The sequence below is a fragment of the Lycorma delicatula genome, chromosome 3 (genome assembly GCF_047948215.1).
Source record: "Lycorma delicatula isolate Av1 chromosome 3, ASM4794821v1, whole genome shotgun sequence".
NCBI lineage: Eukaryota > Metazoa > Arthropoda > Insecta > Hemiptera > Fulgoridae > Lycorma > Lycorma delicatula.
The window spans coordinates 100,356,709-100,379,749 of record NC_134457.1 but is presented as its reverse complement, the minus strand read 5'-3'; the positions used below and the strand labels follow the sequence as shown (position 1 = coordinate 100,379,749).

At 33.4% G+C, this 23,041-nt stretch overlaps 1 protein-coding gene across 8 annotated transcripts in view; it reads left to right on the top strand.

Annotated features, from left to right (window-relative positions):
* Nucleotides 1–22,797, top strand: part of LOC142321826 (CREB-regulated transcription coactivator 1-like) — a 211,175-nt gene extending 188,378 nt beyond the window's left edge. For all 8 annotated transcript variants that reach the window (XM_075360261.1, XM_075360258.1, XM_075360264.1 and 5 more), the window contains 3 exons: nucleotides 11,315–11,383; nucleotides 12,814–12,961; nucleotides 21,220–22,797. In XM_075360261.1, the coding sequence (XP_075216376.1) occupies nucleotides 11,315–11,383; nucleotides 12,814–12,961; nucleotides 21,220–21,449 (447 nt within the window). In that variant the 3' untranslated portion in view covers nucleotides 21,450–22,797. The remainder of the gene's footprint in view (nucleotides 1–11,314; nucleotides 11,384–12,813; nucleotides 12,962–21,219) is intronic.
* The last annotated feature ends 244 nt before the right edge of the window (nucleotides 22,798–23,041 follow it).

Here is a 23,041-nt window from a genome sequence, read left to right as displayed (position 1 = left end):
AATGATTCCAGTTCATTATTTAAGTTCTGGCAATAAAACTACTTTTCTAAAAAATTACATTGATTTTGATTGAATATTTTATACTTAATGAAATAATATTATTGTTTTATAGTGCATATCTAGCAATAGTATGTCTTTATGTTGAAGTCAGTCCTGCCCTTGAATTTTTTTTATTTATTTAGAACATTACTCTCACAGAGCTCCTTTGATTGAACTGAAAAAGAGATAACATGTGACTCAAATCTGAACTGTAGGCTAGGATTGGGAGTACTTTCCTTCTGATTTATGGCTGTTTTTGGTATTAGACAATGGGCGTATGAGCATTGCCACACAGTAGAATCATACCTGGCTTTCTCTTCCTCAATACTTTTAAATCAATTCAGATTTAATATTGGGAAATATTAAATAAAGAAATATTGGCCATTGGATGTTCATCATTCCTCCAGAAAGCTTTAAGTGTATATCCCAAATCTTAGTGTAAGTCCTTTATCAATAGATTGTTTTGCTTAAAATTTTTCCCCTCTGGTTAGTCTCATTGCTTTAATTAAAAACTTCACATCTTGATTCCCGATCAAACTACTGTATCCAGTTTCATCTCATATAACAATTCATGTTAAAAATTCATCACCGTACTTAGCATAAAATAGGATTTTAAAGAATTTTACACATCTTAAAAACCAATGATGCTTCTCATAAAATAGTTCTTTGCAACCTTACAGAATAGATGTAAGCTGTTTCTTAAATATTTACTTGCCTGTTACGCTTTTATCATTTCATCAACTGTGAAAGTTGTAGTGTGTTCTTCAATAGACTGATATTTGTCTTTTAACTCTGAAACATCTGCGAGATGTAATTCTTCCTTTTGAACATTCCTGAGATCCATGAACAATTTTCTACATTGTACAAGTATAACAATTATGAATATTTGATGCTGAAACTTCTGCTAACAAAGTACATTTTTCAACAGCAGAACATTTGTCAAAAGGGATAGAGATTATTATACACCATCATACAATTTCTGTGCATTTTGAGTTAATTTGTATGCATTCAATTAATAAAATATATTTTAATTAGTATTGCACCAATAAAAATGAAATGTACCTTTTATTATTTAATGGTCTAAACACAATTCAGATCTCCAATGCTTTCTGTGTTGCTGGAAGATTATTTTGAACACTCCCTATTAAGTATCTCTTCCATGATTTTATTGATATCAAATAAGTCTTTAGCTTGATCTTTTGATCTTAAATTTTGGGATTAGAAAGACATCATTACAAGCCAAAAACGGAGAGATTTGGACATGGAAAATGACAGCAATTTTTTTTTAAAAAACATTGGATGTTGTACATGCCAACCAAGTTAACAATGAAGTAATTAGTTGCAAGTTACAGTCAAGGTGACAGATTTTCAGAATTACATTATTAATAGTAATGACTGCAAAGCATAACAGTAGAAGTTGTAATTGATACTTGAACCAGTTGATACAGTATTCTTGAGATTAAAAAAAAAAGGATCAACATATAATTGACATTTTTGTCAATTAGGTCATTTTAGGTCCAAGTAAGGCTGAAACATTCTACTATGTTGATAGTTGTTTTTTACCAATGTTTAATGTTAGCATTAACCCTTTTCAAATTGCATATTATGACCTGAGAAAAGAAGATTGCATCCTCTAAAGTGAGTTGATAAAGCATGGTGAAGATGTCAATATATTTCTGCATCTGGCTCTATCAACAGTCAAAGAAATTTAAGCAACACCAATCCTTCAGCAAGAACTTTATCACTTGTCACCATGACAAATACCTATCTCAGTGTAAAAGTCATGAATACTCAAACATTGATTCTTTTAGATGAGTAGCTGAATTTCATTGAGTTTCGAGTTGTGTGATGTTTGATGGTTTTAAGAGCATGTGTCGGTTAAAACCTGTGTCTAACTAAAAAATTTCTGATCAAGCATCTATTGCTAGATTTCTAACGTCTGCAGTGATTTCCTTCCAATTTAATTAATAATTAATGCAAAATTAGATGCATATTCATGGTTGTTATTTTATATTTCAAGTTTATCAGTGTTTATCTGCAAACTGTATCCCCTGTGCCAGCTTATCTTCATCCAGTTGACATGATTTGAAACACATGTTTGTAATTATAAACCCTAACATTTTTTGATACCATAACTGATTTAGGTTCATGGCCTTAGTCCATAACATTTATATTACCTCCTCATACCAACTTAAAAACTAGTTACTAATGAATCATTAAATTAAATCTAACTATACTAATTGACAGTATAGTATTGTCACCTGTATGTTTATTCATTAGTACCACGGATTACTTTCATTATCAGCTTATAACATTTTAGAAATTACATATTGAAAATCTAAATGTGTATTAAAATAATGAGAATGTTTATTAAATTTATGTGTTGAATATTTGTATTTTTTCATTAAATTATTAGGTTTTTAAATATTGAATTTGTTTAAAAAAAAATGAAATAGTATTTGTTTGTATAAAATCCATTTGAAATTTTGATATTTTTTTCTTACAGTTCTAATGTAATTATTCATATTAAATAGTTTGAATTTGTCTTTGTTTTGATTTTGTCATTAATGGTTTATGTAAAATAAAAGTTATCAGAATAGCCATTTTTTTCTTCCTACTAGTTCTTCAATAACTAAAATTATTTCTTGAAATTACATCCCTTGTAACTTTCCCTCTTATATTACACCAGAAATCTAAATTTTTAATTACATTAATTTGAGTTACTTTTTAATTAAAAGAGATTGGCAGGAGAATACAAAATTTCTGAAAAAGTTTTAGTAAATTTAAACCTGTACTATTTATTATTAATAATAATGTGAATTTATTTTAAAACTTTGCAATAAGCAATAAAGAAAATAAAAATGTTTATTTCTATCACACAAAAAATTAAAATATCCATTTTATACAAATTAACTTAGGCCAAACTGTAGGCATCAGTCAGAATACCTTTCTTAATTCAAAATAAAAATAAAAAATAAAATTCTAAATAAATATTGCATAAATAAAGTTTTTACTGATAAAATAAACTTTTTTTTTTTTTTTTTTTTTTTTTCATTTTAATAAGTAGTTATATTTTGTGGTTTATTGAAAACTGTGATTTTCTGTTGTTACTGAATTTTGTGGTCTGCTAACAACTGTTATTGAGATGAGAAAAATGAAACTGAACTATCAAATGTTATTATAAATTGTTCTGATCCTCTACGATAATCACTAATAATCTATACTAGTCTTTTAATTTGAATACATTAGTGACATATAATAGCAAAATAAGCTCTGATGATTATGACAGAAATTTCCATTTCTGCTTAATGTAAAAATTTATTTCCCTGAAAATAAGAAATTGAGACTGATTTAGTAGGAGCTTTTAGCAAATTTTCTGACAGGCCTTTTTCTGATTTTGGGGTAAATCACCTCGCATAGACTTTGCGGAACCGAAGCTGCTTTGTAATAATGAAATGGAGACCTCTATAACCGACTTTTGAGCATTTTCTTCAACCTTAAGGTGCCGATCATTTTCACTGAGGTGACAGATGAATCAAATATTGTCATCTATCACAGTAAAGCCTATTGTGACTCATTTTCTAACCTTCACTCCCTCCTTTAAATTTGTGGGCCAGTTATAGACTTGAGTACATCACAGTTCCTTATCCCCAAACTGCACACCCGAATCTAGTCAACATTTCAGAGGATTTAATGAAATCATTCTTTAAAGCAATACAGTAATATATTTTGCAACTGATGGTAGAACCTCTTGTTCCGTCATGATGCTACTGATGTGAGAAGTAAACGTTGAGATAGCTGGATAGTCCACCTCCTCCCACAACTTCATCAATATACTTTTACACCAGTCTACTTATGTTTGCGCAAGAGCTGTGAAGACTAAAGTCCAGTTTCTATTTGAGTGATCCTCAATATTGTATATCAATATTGTATATCCTCAATATATCCTCTATATTCATTTATTGTATATCTAATTCTTTTATTTTATATTTTTCTTAGATTATTACTTTTTAATGTGAAGAAAGTACTGATAAACTAGGTAATTAAGATTTTATGATAAATTTTTCTCTCGTTGCTAGATTATTTTGACCTTTATTAAACTATTTTAAAAGAAATTGTGCATTGCATTTCATTTGAATAACTGTTAATAAGTATGTGTCATAGAGTGCACGTGTTTAGTTTTTAGGTTAAAATATTTATTTTTGCAGGGGTTGTTGTGTTCAGTTGTTAATTTGATTGTATTTATTTGTCCGGTTATGTTGTATAAAAATAATAATTGTAATTATTGATTGAATTTTTTTGCATGATTTTCCACCCATTTTGTTGTGAGCTTTTTAAATAAATCATGCTTTTTTTATACATGTTGTTAATCTTTATTGTTTAATTAATTATTAATAATATTTATATAATGCTTTGTATGATTATTATATAATAAACTGTATGAAAAAAATATTGAGATTTACGAGTACAACACGTAAGAGTTTTTTAATCTAAGTGTACAAAAAACAACTAAAGGTTAAATGTATAAGGTTTTAAATTTATTTTATTGTTTTATACCTAACCTGGTTTTGTGGTTTTTAAATTATTTTTACTCACACAGCCATGTTAGGTATAAATAAAACATACTTTTCTTTTAAGTAATAGTTTTGTTATCTCAGACTGAATTTACAAATGAGCACTTGTTTTAGTAATTTTTGTGCAGTTCATATTTAATACATTTCTAGGGTAGTTGCAGTGTTTGATGTAAAATGTGAAATAATTATTACTACTTAGCCTCTGAATGGGATAAGATTAATTAAAGCAGACTATTATTTATCCAGTTGTTAATTACCTTTTTTACTAAAAGCAACAGAATTGATGGAATTGCAAAAGTACATAAAGAAAACATTTCTGTCATATCATTTATTAGTTTTATAATTGTACAGTTTTATTTGTTCGAAAAAATACATAAAAATACTCAAATCTGAAATTAAGTTATTATTACATAAAGAAAAGTGCTCTTTTGAAAGAATTTACTAATGTTTGTGTTAGAAAACACTAAAATGTTTTCATAGACATTAAAAATAAACAAAATAAAGAGTGTTAAAAAATGAACTAGTGGGTTTGTAAATAGTGGCATGTTTGTGAAGAAAACATCATATTTAACAGTAAACATTTGGTCAGTAGTAGTGGATTAGGATTGGCAGGTGGGTTTACCTACATCATTACTGATGTCAGAAATATATCTTACAAGGCTTGGAAGAAAAAGTTGTTCATGGAATAACAATGGATATGGTATTTTCCTTATTGGTTCAAGCCACATACTTGAGCAATTGTTAACGGTATAGAAAATAATCATCGTTAACTCAATGTTTAATTAATTTTTGTAAATATAATTAATCAAAAATTATTTCATTCATTTTATTTTTAGAACTGATTATATTCCATTTATTTTTGGCAAATTTGAAATGTATGACTTTATCTTTAATTTTACCTTGTTGTAGTTTTCTGCCTTTATTTCATAAAATAATACAGAAGATCATAATTTACTATTATTGTTAGTTATGATTTCTCCTATTTTCTTTATAGAGCCAAGTTTCATTCTTAAGCCTCTCAACATATTTCCTGACTCCCACCTTCTCATCACCATTGCATTCACTTCATCAATTTTTATTGTGTCTTCTTGTTTTACCTAGTAATTCTTTCAAGAATTTCATAACTACTTCTCTTTAGCTGGAGTTAAGAGTACATTCTGCATTATATATATATATATATATATATTGCAGTACATTCTTATTTCTTCTCGGATCAATTCACCTCATCCAAAATGATCTCTTGCTTCTTAAATGCACTAAAAAGTAAGAGTGTGACCATTAAATGTTTCAGTACTAATAATCTATTTTTATACATATTTAAGAAGTATTGTGAATTTGCAGCGTTGGTGATTTTTATTCATGTTTCAGTGATTTTAATAACTTATATCCAGGATTTCTTACAACACTGAAATTAACGAGTTGAAAGCTTAGCAGGTTGCTGTATGTCATTTTTAATTGATGAATGAAGCCATTACTTGATGAAAATCCATCTTAACAAAAGAAAATAAATAAAATATGTTATTAGATTTTTGCAAAATTTATTTAAAAAATCACCACAGCTGTTTCAGAACACAGCACCTTCCTTCCTCAGGTGTAAATAACAAAATACTTTAGCTGAAAGTGCATTAGAATAAAAAAATAACTACAAAAATCAAAAGAGATAAAATACATAAAGAGCGACAATAGGGAGTGTTCAGATGTATCAGTAAAAATTGCAAAAAATTTGCAAATTTATTGATCCATTGTTCATTCTACTGATAAAATTTTTATTTTACTATTTACTATTTTTTTTTAATAGTTTTATCTACGAGGGTAAATCAAATATAAATGGGATTTTTGTTCTGAGTGTCTACAGTTGATAGAACTGGGCCTGTGCTTCTAGTATGCTTGGATGGGGGTCAATAGGAGGGGAGAGCCAGCCATTCCACACTCCCAATCAATTTGTCAATAACGCTCATAATGTCAGAGCAACAGGTGCAACCCCTCCACTGCGCAATGCATAATTATAAAACTTTTTTGCTCGTGAAGGAGTTCAAGCGATGGAAATTTTCTGGAGATTGACTGCACAGTTCAGGGACCTTGTCAAGAACTTTGTGTTTGCCTGGCATAAAGAGTTCAAGGAAGATGAGAACGAGTGGAAAATCAGGAACATGATCGCCATTTTCAGACCAGCATTACACACAAAAACATTCATACGGCTCGAGACATTCTTGAAGACGATTGATGGGTGAGAGTATCTGAAATTCTAGAACAGGTCGGAATAAGTTATGGGAGCTGTCAAACAATCATCACAAATGGGTTCCTTCCCTTTTGACTGCTGATCAGAAGTTGAGACATTGGAGGTCTGTCAGGCTTACAGCAAGGTTTGTGAAAGAAGGTGATGCATTTTTGAGTTGGATCATTGCGATGAAACATGGATCCACCACTATACTCCCCAATTGAAACAAGCCAGTTTGGAATGGTGGAGGAAAGGGGAGGCAGCCCCAGTGAAAGCAAAGACTCGAGTCTTTGCTTGTCAGAACCCTGACAAGGTTCTTTCAACTGTTTTTTTTTTACCAACAAGGCATTTTGCTCAATGATTTTTCATGAGCAATGCACAATCAATGCTGCTTACTACTATGAGCTGTTGAACAAGGTGAGGGCTGCGTATCACTGCAAAAGACAAGACCAACCAATTCAGTAGACCATCCTCCTTCACGATAACAGCAGGTCCCATACTGCAGTTCTAACAGTCTCAAAACTAGAAGAAATCACTGGACTCAGCTTCATCATCCTCCCTACAGCCTGGATCTATTGCCCTGTGATTTTCAATTGTTTGGGCCGCTTAAAGAAGCTCTAGGAGGGCAACGATTTGAAGATGATGAGGATGTGGAGGGATTTGTGTGCAATCGGCTCCTGACACAACCAGCTTCATTCTACAATGCTGCGACAAAAAAACCTTCCTTCTCGCTAGGAAAATGTATTTTTGAAACAGTAAACTATGTTGAAAAATATATTATATTTGTCTTTTATTTTTCAATAAATACATTTAAAAAATAACAAATAAAATCCCCTTTATATTTGATTTACCCTCATAACAAATTTTGTTTATTTTCTTTTGTTAAGATGGATTTTCATCAAGAAACGCAATCATATATATCAATTATTTGAAAAAACCCAATTTTTTTTAGCCTTATGGTACGAGGGTTATTTTTTTTCAAGGTCCAATCTGTCACAAAATTAAAACCACAATGAAAATAAAAAATTTTTTATTTGTAACAAGTACTTACATAGTTAAGCTATTTCTCTACACAGTCGTCACTCCGATTTAGACATTTGTCGTAGCGTGGTACCAACTTTCCAATACCCTTGTCATAGAACGGAGCCGCTGTGTTTTCAGTCATGTTTCTATCCTGGTCTGCAGCTCTTGGTGGAATTCTTGGAACGTGGCACGACCATCACTGCAGCCTCATACTGCGTGACTCTTCAACGTCTACGAAGAGAAATTCAGAATAAGCAGAGAGAAATGTTGTCATCAGGCATTGTCTTCTTCCATGACAATGCTCGGCCGCATACTGCAGCTGTAACAAAGAAACTCCTGCAGCGTTTTCGTTGGGAAGTGTTTGATCACGCACCATACAGCCTGGACTTGGCTCCATCCGATTTTCACATGAAACGCTGGTTAGGAGGACAACATTTTGGCACAGACATCGAGCTGCAGACCAGCGTAGAAACATGGATGAAAACACAGGCAGCTCCGTTCTAAGACGAGGGTATTGGAAAGTTGGTACCACGCTACGACAAATGTCTAAATCGGAGTGGCAACTATGTAGAGAAATAGCGTAACTATGTAAGTATTGTTACAAATAAAAATTTTTTTATTTTCATTGTGGTTTTAATTTTGTGACCGATCGGACCTTGAAAAAAAAAACCCCTGTATTTTAGATTAATTCTACAGTTGAAAATTACTACGCAGAACATTTGGTTTTTCAGTGTATGTTTAAAGAAGAATCTAACTTAAGATATATGAAGCTTACACTGACAGTAGAAGTGTATCAGCCAGGAAGGCACAAGTTGTGAGTTTTAGGAAATTGTTAGTTGAAGATAGGAAAACCTACATAGGAAGCGGGATATTTGTAATATTTACCTTAAAGAGTTGTACATTCAGAATTGGATTGTTTTTAGAGTTTCAATTATTAGGTTTGTAAGTTAGATAAAAATTTCAAGAGATTATACAGAAAATATATTTTAAGCAAAAATGTAAACTTAGTGCTTTGTAAAATGCTAATTTGGGTGTTGGTTTGGAAAAAGTACACTCAAATCATGTATCTTTTGAATAGATACATTAACAGATAATTTTAACAGATGTGGAGTTTAGTGAAAATGAAATTAACTTTTAGCAAAAGGTTTTAGTTACAACCTAAGGACAAACAAGTATTAGAAGGATTTAGGAATTTTAGATGTAGAGTGTGAACTTGTTTTGAATTTTTTAAATAAAATTTAATAAGGATATTTCGTTACAAGAATAAATTCTGAAAAACATTGTTTGGCTACAAGAATTAAAACTAATGAGAATGGAAAATATAATGTTTGAAACTTAGCTTTACGTTTATAAAAAATAAGGTATTACAGAATTATTTAGTTTTTACATCTGCACTTAAAGGAAAAATTGTTATTCCTTTGGAAAAAAAATAACTTTATCTCAAAAACTTAAATTTTTAGATCCTAACAGATTTGATATTTTTAAAGTGGATCCGAACAGCTAAATCTCAAACAGATTAAGATAATTATTAAGAAGTGTTCTATTTTCAGGGAACGTTTTATGTTTACAGTAAGAATCTGCAGTTACCAAAATTACACTCTCTTATTAAATTACATAAAGAAAATCATCCTGTTAGACCAGTAGTTTCACATATTAACCCCCCTGCTGTTAAATTGTCTAGGAGGATGATTAATATTGTCCAGTCTCGTAAGAAATTTTAACCAAAATTTATTATTAAAAACTCAACTGTGCTTATTGAAAATATTAAGTATTTATATGTTTTGCATAATTCTACTCTTTCTGTTAATGTAAAAAATTTGTTTCCTAGTATTCCGTCATAACAATATTAACAAGTTACTGATTACCCAGAAAACTAATGAAGTTACAAGAATTGAGTTAGTTGAGGCATTGAATGTTTTAATTAAAATCATTTTGGGTTTAACATTTACACTCTGAGGAGGATTTAATTATGGGTAATCCACTTAGCTACTGAAATTTTTTATGAGTGATTAAGAAAACAAAATTTGTGCTCATCCTTTCTTTAAATATTTCCAATTTTGATATAGATACATAAATGATATTTTTTATTGTTTAGTGGATAGTTTGAGACAATTAAGAATATTTTTGAATTTTATTAACACATTACACAAAAATATAGCTTTTACTTCAGAGGTTGAGTAAAATAATTCTGTCATATTTTTAGATTTGAATATTACTTAAATCAATAATAAACTGGATTTTAGGACACATTACAGACCCTCACACGTTGATGCTGTCATTCATAGTATACCACTGCATCCATTCGCACATAAATTAGCGGTTTTCAATAGTTATATTCACAGATTGCTAACTGTTTCAATGTCAAATGTTAATTTTGAGAAAGAACTTAATATTATTAGATAAATAGTGAATAATGGATACAGAATGAGCCATAATTCAAATTTGAATCGACCAATAGTAATTACTGTTAAATGTATATTTTACTGATACATGTGTACACTCCGTATTGTTGCTCTTTATTTTTATGTATTTTATCTCTGTTTGTTTTTGTATTTAATTTTTATAGTAATTTACTTCTAGCTTTAGTATTTTTGTTCACAACACCTGAGGAAGATACTGTGTACTGAAGCAGCTGTTGTTATTTTTTAAATAAATTGTGTGAAAATGTAATAACATATTTTATTTATTTTCTTTTGATGTGTTGATCTTATTGTAACTATATTCACAATAGCTATTGTCAGATTAAAAAATATATATTGATTATGTATATTCTGTGGATGTTACTTTTAATCGTTAAAATGAATTACTGTAGATATTAATAATACATGGTATTTCTTAATTATCAAATGAAAAGATTTAGTTATCAAAGCAATGCAATCCTATTCAGACCTTTGTTTTAAAAATAAATTTAAAATAAGAAGTAAAATTTATCTTTCAAGATAATATATTAATTAATCATTGAAACAGATTCAAAATTAATTAACAATACTATATTTAACAATATAAATTATATCTTGGCTTGTGTATAGCCATGATATATTATTTTATTTGTTTGGTTTAACACATTTAACAAGAAAGTTGTTTTTGATTCATTACTCTATCCAATCTTTTACAGTCATTACCATGTTTAAGCCATATATGTAGTCACATAAAATTTAATTTTATCCAGCAAAACATCCAGAATACAGATTTCATTATTAAAACGTAATTACATTTTGTGACCATAATATATTTCACACTTTGTGGTTAATAAATTCAGTAAACTTCACATAAAGTAAAATAAAAATATGTACGCTTTTTATATGGGGGAGGGAAGGAAATATGATAAGAATGCATAGTTTTATAATTCTATTCTTCAGAAAAAAAAATTAAATTTAAAATTTAACTTTAAAAAATATTTAATCTTAAATTTCTTAATTACGCTGATTAGGTTTTTTCTTTATTGTTTCTTTTGTTACAGATGGATAGTCCTGTGTCTGGTAATATAGATTATATTGGATCTACAAATGCCATTTCACCATACACACAGGTATTAAAAACATTTTTATCAAGGATTTAATATTCCATTTATTTGAAATGATCATTGTTAACATGTATATAGTACTTTTAACAAGTAATTGCAATATATATATATAAAACTCTTTTTTTTTACAGAAAGAGTCCTGTTAATTGTTTCTTGTTCCTTTATATCATTTGTCTGATTTATGGCTGTAATGCATTGAAAATACCTGAGATAGAAAAAGCTTTTTATCGGTTCTCTGAGGGTAAATGATGTTCAGTTTACAGCCAGTCCTTGTGATAAATGGAGTGAAGTTGTCCTATAGGGAGAAATATTACAATGTATATTATTTTGATGGAGTTTGCTTGGTGTACAGGCAACAGTATAATCTCTGAACAATATCATAAACATTGTAATAGTGTAAGGATTATAACAGTAAACATTATAAGCAGTATTACCTGGTTCATTGAGAAGCCAATGAATGGGAAACCACTTCATCTTCCCTTACTTCCCTAGTAAGCCTGGTATTAGATGCATGTTATTGTTAAGAATGGATATGCCTTTTTCAAGACTAATGTCATGTTTCAACTGTTTTATTATAGAATTTAACAGATTTAATTTCAAATTTTCAGGCAAAATTGAGTAATTTCAAGAAAAATGTTATATGGTGGCATTTTACAAGTGCTTGGTTACAAATATTACATATTCAACAGATACCTTGTGTTACTTATATCTTGGTGATACTTATTATTCTGAAGGTTTTATTTTTCTTAATTGATTTCATTTCTCTGTGGTTGTTAGAAATCACGCAAAAAGGAAGTTTTTCATAGTTTTTTACAAGGGCAACATTTAATTTACAAATTGCTTTAAAATTTAATTTCAATAATTTGAATTGTTTACTATTTCTTATTAAATTGCTCTTCTTTGAGCCTTGCACACTTTTGATGTTATAGTTTATATGCAATAAATATGTGTTGTCATTTTTAAAGAGTTTTTTAAAATATGTTGTAAAGATATCACGGCTGTATGAACTTTGTTAAGTTTTCGTTAGGTGCAGAAAAGGAAAAAAATTGCTTAATCTATTATATAAACATGAATCAAAAAACACTTTTTTGTTGCAGAAAATTTTCTAAATATTAACAGATCAATTTTGTAAATAATATAAATGTGGTTCCAACCACATTGATGTACATTGAGTTTTTAACTGAAAGTTTTAAGCCGGTATGCCATCAACAAATAATCTTTTGTTTAACATCTAAATCTAACATGGATGAGATTTTGAGATGATTTAAGTTGAGAAGTATTAAGTTTTATAAACTTATCACATAAAACTGCCAAATAGAAGACTTGAAATAAACAACATGTAATAGAGTATACAAAAATTATTATATTTTATTTGTGTACATATAATTAGAATAGGTTAGGCTAATGTATATTTATTTATTATTTGTTTCTTAAAGACTGAGGATAATTGCCCTCAAGAATTAACGCAAGACCCAGGATACTTTAGTACGTCACCATCTCAACAGCTACAGTACCCAAGAACAACTAATTCAACGCACACTACTCCTAATACCCCCTCCAGTATTCCAGATATTGTCTTAACAGGTAAAACCAAAATTATTTATTGTAATATTTTTTTAGTTCATATAAAAAATTGTGATGAAGCAGAAATCTGTACAGAAATGCTAATAAACTTGGAAGAAAAAAATAAGCATTAAGCAAAAAGAGGAAAAATTATAAATAGTTTATGTTTTTGTTTATAGTTTATTTTTGAAATTCTAAAAACAAAAAAAAACGGCATTTATTCTCTGAAATAATTACTTGTTATTAGAAGTTCTTTTATTTATAATAAGTTGTTTTCCAAATTAAATTAATTTAATTTTAATTATTTATTTAGTAATAAACAAATTAAGTACATTAATTAGTTTTACTTTTCGAAAAGGGTTTTGCTGGTCTCATTATTGCATGAGTTACCCCTCCCCATATATATTTCTTTCAACTGTTCTTCCCTGCTACTTTTAAGACTGAGTTAGTTATAATGTTTAATAAATGTTCAATGTTTCTAGTATAACTAATGTCTAATTATTAGTAAATAAACTGAAATTTAAAACTAGCATTATAAAACAAAATTAAAAACAATCATTCTACAAAGTAAGTTATAAATCAATGATATCACCATCAGCAGACTTCCGACTAAAACTACCCCCCCCCCCCAATTCAACCAGGACTCGAACTGGAACTGTTTAACACATTACTCCTGGCTGAATCCTCCTATACCAGCCTGTGAAGGCTGCTACCTACTTTTTAGGACCATCCAGGTCACCTATCTTAGTTTGAAAATGCTGCTGACAAATCGGCCACACTCTCCCAGCTGCCAGGTTACAGAACATCATCGCAACCAAATTGTGGGGCCAGTGCTCCGAAATCCACCTCTAGTATTCCTCGATCTACTGTCCCGTACACCAGGGCAATAGAGGCAGCCAGGGGATGGTACTTACCCTATGACATGGAGGTAAGTGTGGAATTACCTGTGACCCATTAAAAACTTGGTCTTGTAGTATTTTTCCATGCCACCGCTCTGTTTACGGTCTGACCAGAGGGATAAGCCTTGCAGTCCATCGTTCTCTGGTTTCTTGTTGGTCCGTTCCTTGTTGGCGATGGTTCCTTGTCGCCTTCCTGTCGCTTCCTTCTTGCCGAAAGAGTAATGTTTATGATACCAGCGACCACCAGTACTTTAGGCTCCAACCGATATGCGGAAGCGACTCGCAAGGCTGTGGTTGTTGCACCTGCGTAATCTGATTCTTTTTTTTTTACTCTTAATGGCTGGGCCCATACTTCCGCTTTTTATAACAAGAGAGAATGCACTATGGACATCAGTGATTGTCATCTGTTGGTCTTTGATCTGCTGACGTTCACCATGAGCCGGCTGAGAGCAGTTATAGCTCTCACAGCTTTGTCAGCGGCTCTGCGAAGCTGCTCATCAGAGCTAAGTTTTCAGACAATCATCATACCGAGGTACTTTGCAACCGGCTTGGTCTTGACACCCTCAACTCTGACCCGCAGTAAATGGTGGGTGTTGGTACGCTTCTTTGTTAGAACCACGATCTCCATTTTTCTGAGGGCTAGAGACAACCCATGGTTGTCCAGCCAGGCACTGACTGTTCATGACTGAGCTGAGCCTCAGTTGGGCGCAATCTGCGACAAGTAGCGCAACATTGTCAGCATACCCAACCATGACCAATTCTTCAGGCATTTCCAGCCTCAGCAAGCCATCATAGACTGCATTCCAAAGGTCGAAGCTGAGAATCGACTCCTGCATCGCCCCTGACGTGATTGCAGTCCTACGCCAGCCTGCTGCAGTCTTGTAGTTCCTCAGGTATGCATCCACCATTCTGAGGAGGTATTGAGATACATGGAACGAATGCTCCACGGCCCAAATCACATCCCTCCACCGTGCAGAGTTAAAAGTGTTTATCACGTCCAACGTAATGAGAAGGACCACACAGCAACAAAAATTATTGCGGTCCTGTGCTCGCCGCACTACCTCAACAACCTCTTGAACTGCATCTAGGGTATTTCAGTGCCAGAAACTATACAGGTTGGGTGACAGGCCACCTGCCTGATTCATAGTCGCAACCAGTCTTTTCTTTAACACCTTTCCAGCTGTGTCAAGCATACACAGTGGGTGGTAGGAAGATGGCTACTCTGGGTCTCCTTTGCTCTTGGGAATCAGCGCAAGACGCGTAGTCTTCCATGTCTAGAGACTGGCGCTGGAAGCCCCAGCCTCCAGACATGCATTATACATGTCTAGAAGCAGACAAGCCTACAGCGCCCTACCAGCTTGAGCACCTCGGCCCAGTATGCCGTTGGGACCAGGGGCTTTTCTGGATTTCAGTGACTGTAGGACTTCCTCCATCAAGAAGGGTGGGAAGTCACCCATGTTGCCAAAGTTCTGCGCGGCACGGACTGAGTGGGTCGGGAGGAACATCTTAGCGACATGCTCCGCTTTAGCCCCGTCTAATGGAGCTGGTGACTGCGAGACCCCCAATTGCCGAGTTACTATATTGTAACCCAGCCTGCAAGGGTCTGCATTCATGTGTTCATCAGTTCTCACCAGAAGCATGCCTTACTCACATTGATAGCTTGGCGGAGCCACATCTTTGACGCCTTATGATCAGCTGACTTCGCATTCGCATCCATGTGATTCCTTGTCGTTGCGCCACTCATCTTAGTGAAAGACACTCTCAGTGCAACCCCGCAATCTCCGGTGTCCACCAGTATACAGATCGCTTCTGGTGTCTCAGCCTCCCGTGGGGCATGGAGCGTTGGATACAGAAGTGATCAGTTGCATAGTCGAAACAATTATGACTTCAGCACCCCAGCATCTCCCCACTGTTGTGATGTTTTCAAAGACTGCCACCCCTAAGGAAATCTTTCCTTTGAATTTCTTCTCATCAATTTTATTGATGTTGTATCTTTTCACCAGCCGTGGGGGTCCCAGGAACTTCCATGCACCATCCAGGACTCTAAACAAGATATATTGATGGTCATTACCAGTGTAATCCTCCAGTCTTGGATGAACGTGACCAGCTCTTCAGAGGCGAGGGAAATATCTGGAATGGTCTCCAAATATCCTTGGTGGCAGAACGTCGTCGTGTTCTCTGTTTTGAGGATCAGAAGTCCATTATGTGCCACCCTGTCCAGAATTATTTCCCTCTGGAGTTGGTATGTGCCATACCCCACTCTACTGCCCTGGAGTTGAAATCTCCAGCTACCACCAACCCACCGGCAGCAGCAAGGATAACAATCTCCAGCATGTCAACCGTCTGGCGGAAGTCCACTATCAAGTCATTTGGGATGAGATAACAGCTGAAAATCATCACTTTACTGCAGCAGACCCAAATGAACCTCTCGTCTGTGCCGTGCCTCTGAACTTGGGCTCTGCTGCAAACCAGAATCCATATCACAGTTTTGGTACTGCTTGCTGACTAGCACCAAGTCGGCCTCCCCGTCCCTAGCTAGCTGTAGCAGCAAGTCATTGACTAGCTGGCTCCTGTTAAGGTTGGCATGTGGAACATTGACCATTCTAACGAAGGCTTCTGTTCGCCTGTTCCAGGGCTTCCCGGAAGACTAGACTTTCCCTTGTTCCAGGTGCATGGGCCAGCTGTGGGGTACTCACGCCTTTTTCTCAGCAGAGCATGCACAGAACGGGGATGGAACACTCCTTCTTAGCCTTGTGCTCTCCTATCCCGTACTTATGGCAGATCTCTACTATTGTTACTTTCTGCCCCCTGACATTAGCATTGGTAACGTTAACCTGGCAGTCTCCTATATCTCCAAGATCTCTTCCCAGTGCTGCTTCCACATCCTCCTTCCCTGTGATGCAGTCTAGCTCTCAGATCTCCAGAGCCTCCCATGGTTCCAGATTGTGGACTATGGCACCTTCTCCTTCTGACATGTGCGCCGAGTGTCTGTGGATCTACCATAATGAGTATGTTCATGCAGTCGAGGAAGCCAGACTCAAGTTATGGCAAGTCTCCATGGGTGAGTTGCAGCGCAATCCCTGACAGCTCACAAAATCATGTTACCTGCCAAAGCCATTGCACGTGCTGTCGCATATTCGATGCAGGTTTGGTGATCATGACCACACTTTAACATTTGTGGTGACTTACCAGCCGTTCCTGGATACTCTGTTTCTAGATGTTCCGGAGGGTGAAGCAGAAGTTGGCATCGGGGCAGGTGAGATAGCATTCCCTGTCTTGCAGGCTGTGGATCCCATAGATATAGACAGAGTGGTTTCTTAAATGATACTGAGAAGGGCACCTAACCAACTTGACCAGCATATTTTCTACCATATGCTGCCTGTCATAAGAGAGCCACTTAGCAAGCTGTACTCCGGATGCCTTAGCTGAGGTTGCTTCCCAACTTGTTTGAAACTGCCTTTGGTGAGGGTACTCACCAAACATAATCACATAATCTACATCCATAAATGAAATAAATTTCATTTATGGATGTCATGTATATTTTTAGTAGTTGATGGGGTTTGCCTACCCATTTTAGCAAATATATGACAAGTGAGTGGTTGGGACATGTAAACCGGTGGTGGATAGCACCTCGCTTAGTTCGCTGACGCTGTTAGGTAAGCTCTTGGAGCTATGTTAGGATACTGGTCGCTAAACTGTTCAAGGCTCAGTTGTCATTTATGGCGCAGACATTGGTCTTATGCTTTAGAGTAACTGAATGAGGTGGTGGCGGGAGAAATGCCAAGCAAACCAAAAAAAACAAAAACCTCCAAGTACAGCCTTAAGGGCAGCACTGAAGTCTCCCAACTTGAGTGCTCTAGTGGCACTCCTGAGTTCAATCAGAACACATCTCCTGCCCTGGTTTTTCTTATTGCTGCTATCTCTGCCTCAGTCTCCTCCAGTTTCACCCCCTTCTGGGTTTGACTGAGAGTTTCGGCATAAGTTTTCCCCTTGGTCTTTTTTATGAGGATTTCTTTACTATTCTTTCTCTTTTTCTTATTTTTGCTTTTGCTACTGTCTCTGGAAGGTTTTTGTTGCTCCTTTGCAACATCTTTATCTTCAGAGCTCTGGCCCTCCTTTTTTCCCTTCTTACGTTCCACTAGTGTCCATGGTTGCACTTTTGGATGATTGGGATTGGAAGAGTGCCTGGTTGATTATCCCCTGTGGATGGTAGGGGTTCCCTCTTACCACTAGAATCCCTTTCTTCTTCTTCTCTGTCTTGGGCTCTGCCAGGCGGGTCAATATCGTATTTTCCTCCAGTTCTGCATTGCTCATACCTTTAATTGTTTTTCCCACCTCAAAGTCTTCTAGTAAGGGAGAAAGCTCAGCAAGCCTGTTCTTTATCTACGTGGATACGAATTTTTGTCTGCCTGTAACGGTGAGCATGTTCTTAATAATTGCCTTGCATCTTTGCAGATGTTTGGCAGCGCCTCCTTCCAAGGTGTTTCCAGAAGAAAAATCCATGTCTTGACTGTTCACCATTGCATCGTACCCAAGATGATATTATTGTAAAAGTTTAATTTAGTTAATTTATTTATTTACTTTCTTTTTATTAATTAAGTTATTTCTATTTCATTTATGTTATTTATATTAATTTTGTAATTAGCTTGTTTTATTATTAGGTATATTTATGTAGTTAATTTGTTTTATAAAAAGATGAGGAAAGTAAAAGAAAAAAGAAAAAAAGAGGGTTATAAGTGCAGGACAGGAATTTTGTAGCACTCTGTATAAGCTAAAAAAATTTGAACATAGTCCCCTCCCCTTATTCTTGGGCAGTTGAAACTTGAGATAGGCCTAACCTCCTCTACTCTCTCTGCAGTATATGTTTATTTATTAATCACAAGTAAATATAATATGAACTGAATGTTAGGACGTCCTGGATGCACCAAAACGTAACAGCTAACGTCAAAATAACACACATTGATTTCACTTGTTAGGTTAGCAGATGTTACCAGAAAGCATCCCCTGGACTTGTCACCATAGAGCGTACCAAACGACTGTACAAACTAACCTAGAAGCCATGTGCTTAACCTCAAAAAGCAGTTACTTCTAACTTATACCGCCACTTGGCAGATAAGTAGGTTAGTTTTCCTAGAGTAGCACATCATGAGAAACACACGAAATAGCACTTCCAAGGGATGGCTGGTGCCACCTAGCCTATATTTGCCATGAGGTGAATTAATAGGTTAGACTGCTAGAAGAATGGAAAAAGAAGAAATAAAAGCACAAAAGATCATGAAAAAGATAAATAAAAAATAAAAAATTAGGAAAGGCAAAAGAAAGACTGTAAATGAGAAGAAAGAAAGAAAACAGAAGATTAAAAACTAATACCAAGCAGCTCATAGGACCGCACACAAAACGCTAGAATGTACATACAAACAACCAGCACACATTAATATACCCACACTAAACACAATAAATTCAGCGAGAATCGAAATAAAACCACTTTGTAACAAAACTCCAGCAGCACAAGTAGCACTTCTGCTCTCTAGCACTTCCTGTCCAATAATAATAAAAATAACCACAGTTGCTTATAAACTGAAATGAATATATTAGGTATCAGCACACACACACACCAAAAATATTTAGATTAATATATTACATTATTATAGTAAATTAGTTGCTGGTTGGGCTTAATAGTTGACAAATAGAATGGGAATGTTGTACGAGGTCTGTTAGTAGAGTAATGAGACTGGTTCATAAAAACTTTTTATTTACAATCCAATTATACATGGACTCTACACCTTCAAAATGTGGCTTCCCTTGGGAAGCCACACCACACTTCAAACAGTTTTTCCACTCTTCATAGCAGTGTTGGAACTCAGAAACCAGAATATCCTTCAGATGGTCGGTTACATTTTTTTTTTTTATGTTCTCTACTGTTCTAAAATGGTGTTCTTTGAAGTGTTTTTTTAAAGTTGGAAACAGGAAAAAGTTGCAGGGACTCAAGTTAGTGAGAGTGTAGTGTGACAAGGTGCATTGTCATGATGCAGCATCCAGTTGTCTTTGGTGGCTGGTCTCAGACAGGTAACAACTCTTTCCCGCAGTCTTATTTGCTTTTTTGGAGCATGGTGAGTTTGAAGTGTGCCACTCCTTGCTCTGGCATTTTGTTTCTGGGTCATACTCAAATTTCCAAAATTCATTACCAGTTTTTTTTTTTTTTTTTTTTTTAGAAAATCAGGATCAGTTTCAATTCGCCCTAAAAGATCACGGTACACTTCCACCCTGTTGTTTTTCTGTTCAACAGTGAGGTTTTTTAAACCAATTTTGCACAAACTTTTTTCATGTGCAATTCATTTGTCAAAATTTGATGGATTGTGGTATGGTTCAAATTCAATTGTTCTGCAATCATTCTGACAGTTAATCTTCGGTCGTACTGTTTCAAGTCTCTGATTCGCTCCACATCACGTTTTGACATTAACGGTCTTCCAGAGTGTGGATCGTTCACAACTGATTCTGGTCATCTCCAAATGCTTTAAACCACCTAAGAACTTGGGTTTATGACAGAGCATCATCTCTATTCTTCGCCCTTTTCAATTTTGAAAAAGTTTCAGTAGCATTCTCACTGAGTTTAACACAAAATTTAATTGCACAACGCTGCTCGTAATTAGTATCATTCATTTTTGTAATGCACAACAAAAACTTGTTTCACAAAAAGTTTGTTTACATCTCACATGGCAACAATAGACTAAAAGTATTAATACCTAATATAAATCAGCTGTTCATATAACCATATTTTACTAGTAACACTACAGTGTTGCCACTTTAGCTGCAAAAAAAAACTAGTCTCGTTACTTTATTTACAGACCTTGTATGTCAGCTGCTGACTAACATGGACATTTTTAATTTGCAGAAAAAAAAAATTTCTATTAACAATTAATACAGAACATCAGATCTGTTATTTCAATCTCCAAATCAAGACTTTGTATATTAAGGAAATCCTTTTTTTATTAACTCACTGGAAATAAAATTTTTCATACTCTTGATTTCTACCCGTTGAATGAAAAGCATGATCTATGATGCTTTGCCTGTGCAGGTTTTATTGTGCCACGTAAGCTCACCTCTAACAGTTAGGTGGTTATAAGAGTAGAATGGGGCTAGGTAAATGGATCAGATTGCACAGAATACAAAACACAGAAAATAGACAATAGAGTCTCTGATTGATTAAAAGATGTGTTGAAAAATATTATACAAATTGTTGTAAAGTTAGCTTATCTTTGTGTTTTTCTTTTAAAATAAGAACATACAATTAAGCCTGGAAAAGCAATTTGTCAGTATTTTTATTTTAATCTTATCTTACTTTATGCTATTATTTATATATTATTGTATAAATTTTAACAGATTTCTCTAGTCCTGGAGAAGACTTAGGTGTACGGGAGCATCCAGAAGAATTTGCTAAAGAATTGGGCTGTGCAATAACCGGTTCATTTGATTCAGACCTTTTTCCCTCAGATGAGTGCCTGCGTGCGGGACTTGATCCGATCGACCTCGATGGCCTCCAGATGTTAACAGATCAGGAGGCTATCACTGATCCGGCAACTGAAGACCATTTTCGTTTAGACAGGTTGTAGTCATAAGTGGTGTAGTTATTATAATTTTATTTTGTGTCCGAGAACATCTGACCAGTGTTTAAAAATGTATCAGTGATTGATTGTAAATTGATAACACAGTCAAGAATAGGAACAATTTTGTTGTATAAGTTTAAAAAGAAAGATGTTATGGAACATGCAAGATAGGTTTTTGTAGATAGACATCACACGCATGAACGAAAACTAGTCCTTAATCTGTTTTTAAGTAAATACATTTTTATATATTTTTTAGTTTATGATAATATTTATTTCATGTTAGTAATTTTTAACAGCTCTTATTAGTGATTATTAATTTTATTGTTGTTATTGCCAGTTGATTACAGCATTAATGTAATGTGTATATTTTACTATCATTATTGTCGCTGTACAAAGTACACCTTATAATTTTTATAGATGTTAGTTCTTTTAAGATTGTATATTATTGTTTGTTTATTTTTTTTATATTTTATTATGTGTGTGTTATATTTATACTGTATTAGAGTAAAATAGATTTTCTTTTATGTTTATTTGTTGTTCTTTTTTATTGCAAAGGAAAAAAATTTAGAAAAGTTTTTATTTTTGTTAAACTATAATAAAAAAATGGTAATTTTTTTTTGGCTCAAGATGTGTTCTATTGTTATTTTATTTTAAGTATGAATTTATTGTTTTCCTTAAATTGTTACCAGTGGTAAGATTGATTAATTTTATTTGACACGTTATGAAGTACATTGATTAATAATATATGTTTTAAAATCATATGATGTCATGAGATCTTTATTTCAGTAATTTTTCTTCATATATTATTACATGTATAGGTAAATAATGAATACTGTATTTATTAAAAAGGAAAGATTAAGTTTACGGTTAATTATTATTATTATTATTTTAAAATGTAAATTTTGACAAATTTTATTAATTTTAAATAGTTTGGTGTGGTAGATAAAAAGTTCTACCACACTTACATCAAGCTATGTAAGTAATTAAGTTAAAGGTTACCTCGAAGGATTAGAAATAATTTCTTGACGCTTTATAAGTGGCTTCCTAGCCCACCAGACTACAATAAGTCAGTATCTGTTGTATCAGTAATAAAGTTAATATGACAGTTATTTCTCTTTCAGTTCTTCTGCCTTGTTGACTTCACTATAAGGTATTTGAACCTCTATGCCATATTATGCTTGCATCTCTTCATTGTAAGAGCATTTAATTCAGTACTGGCTATTACCGATAGTCATATTTTCTGAATTTGTAATCTAGTAAAATATAACAAAATAAATTTTTATTATATCAATCTTAATATGTTATCTTTTAAGACTGAATGTGAAATATTTTAATAAAAGAGGATTGCATATAATGACTTCTTTTTTTTCTATTAAGCCCATTAAAATAAAACCTTTTAATCACCTATATATATCGTTATATTAAATAACCTTCATTAAAATAAAATTCTTGCATGTTGCATTACTCTCTCTTTGACTTAAAAAATTTTAATAAAATGCAGGCAATATTTTTGAAATTACTACAGTAATATTTATTGCAGTTAATTTTACTTAAATGTTTTGTAGTTGCAGCATCATAAGATTATAATAATGGTAATG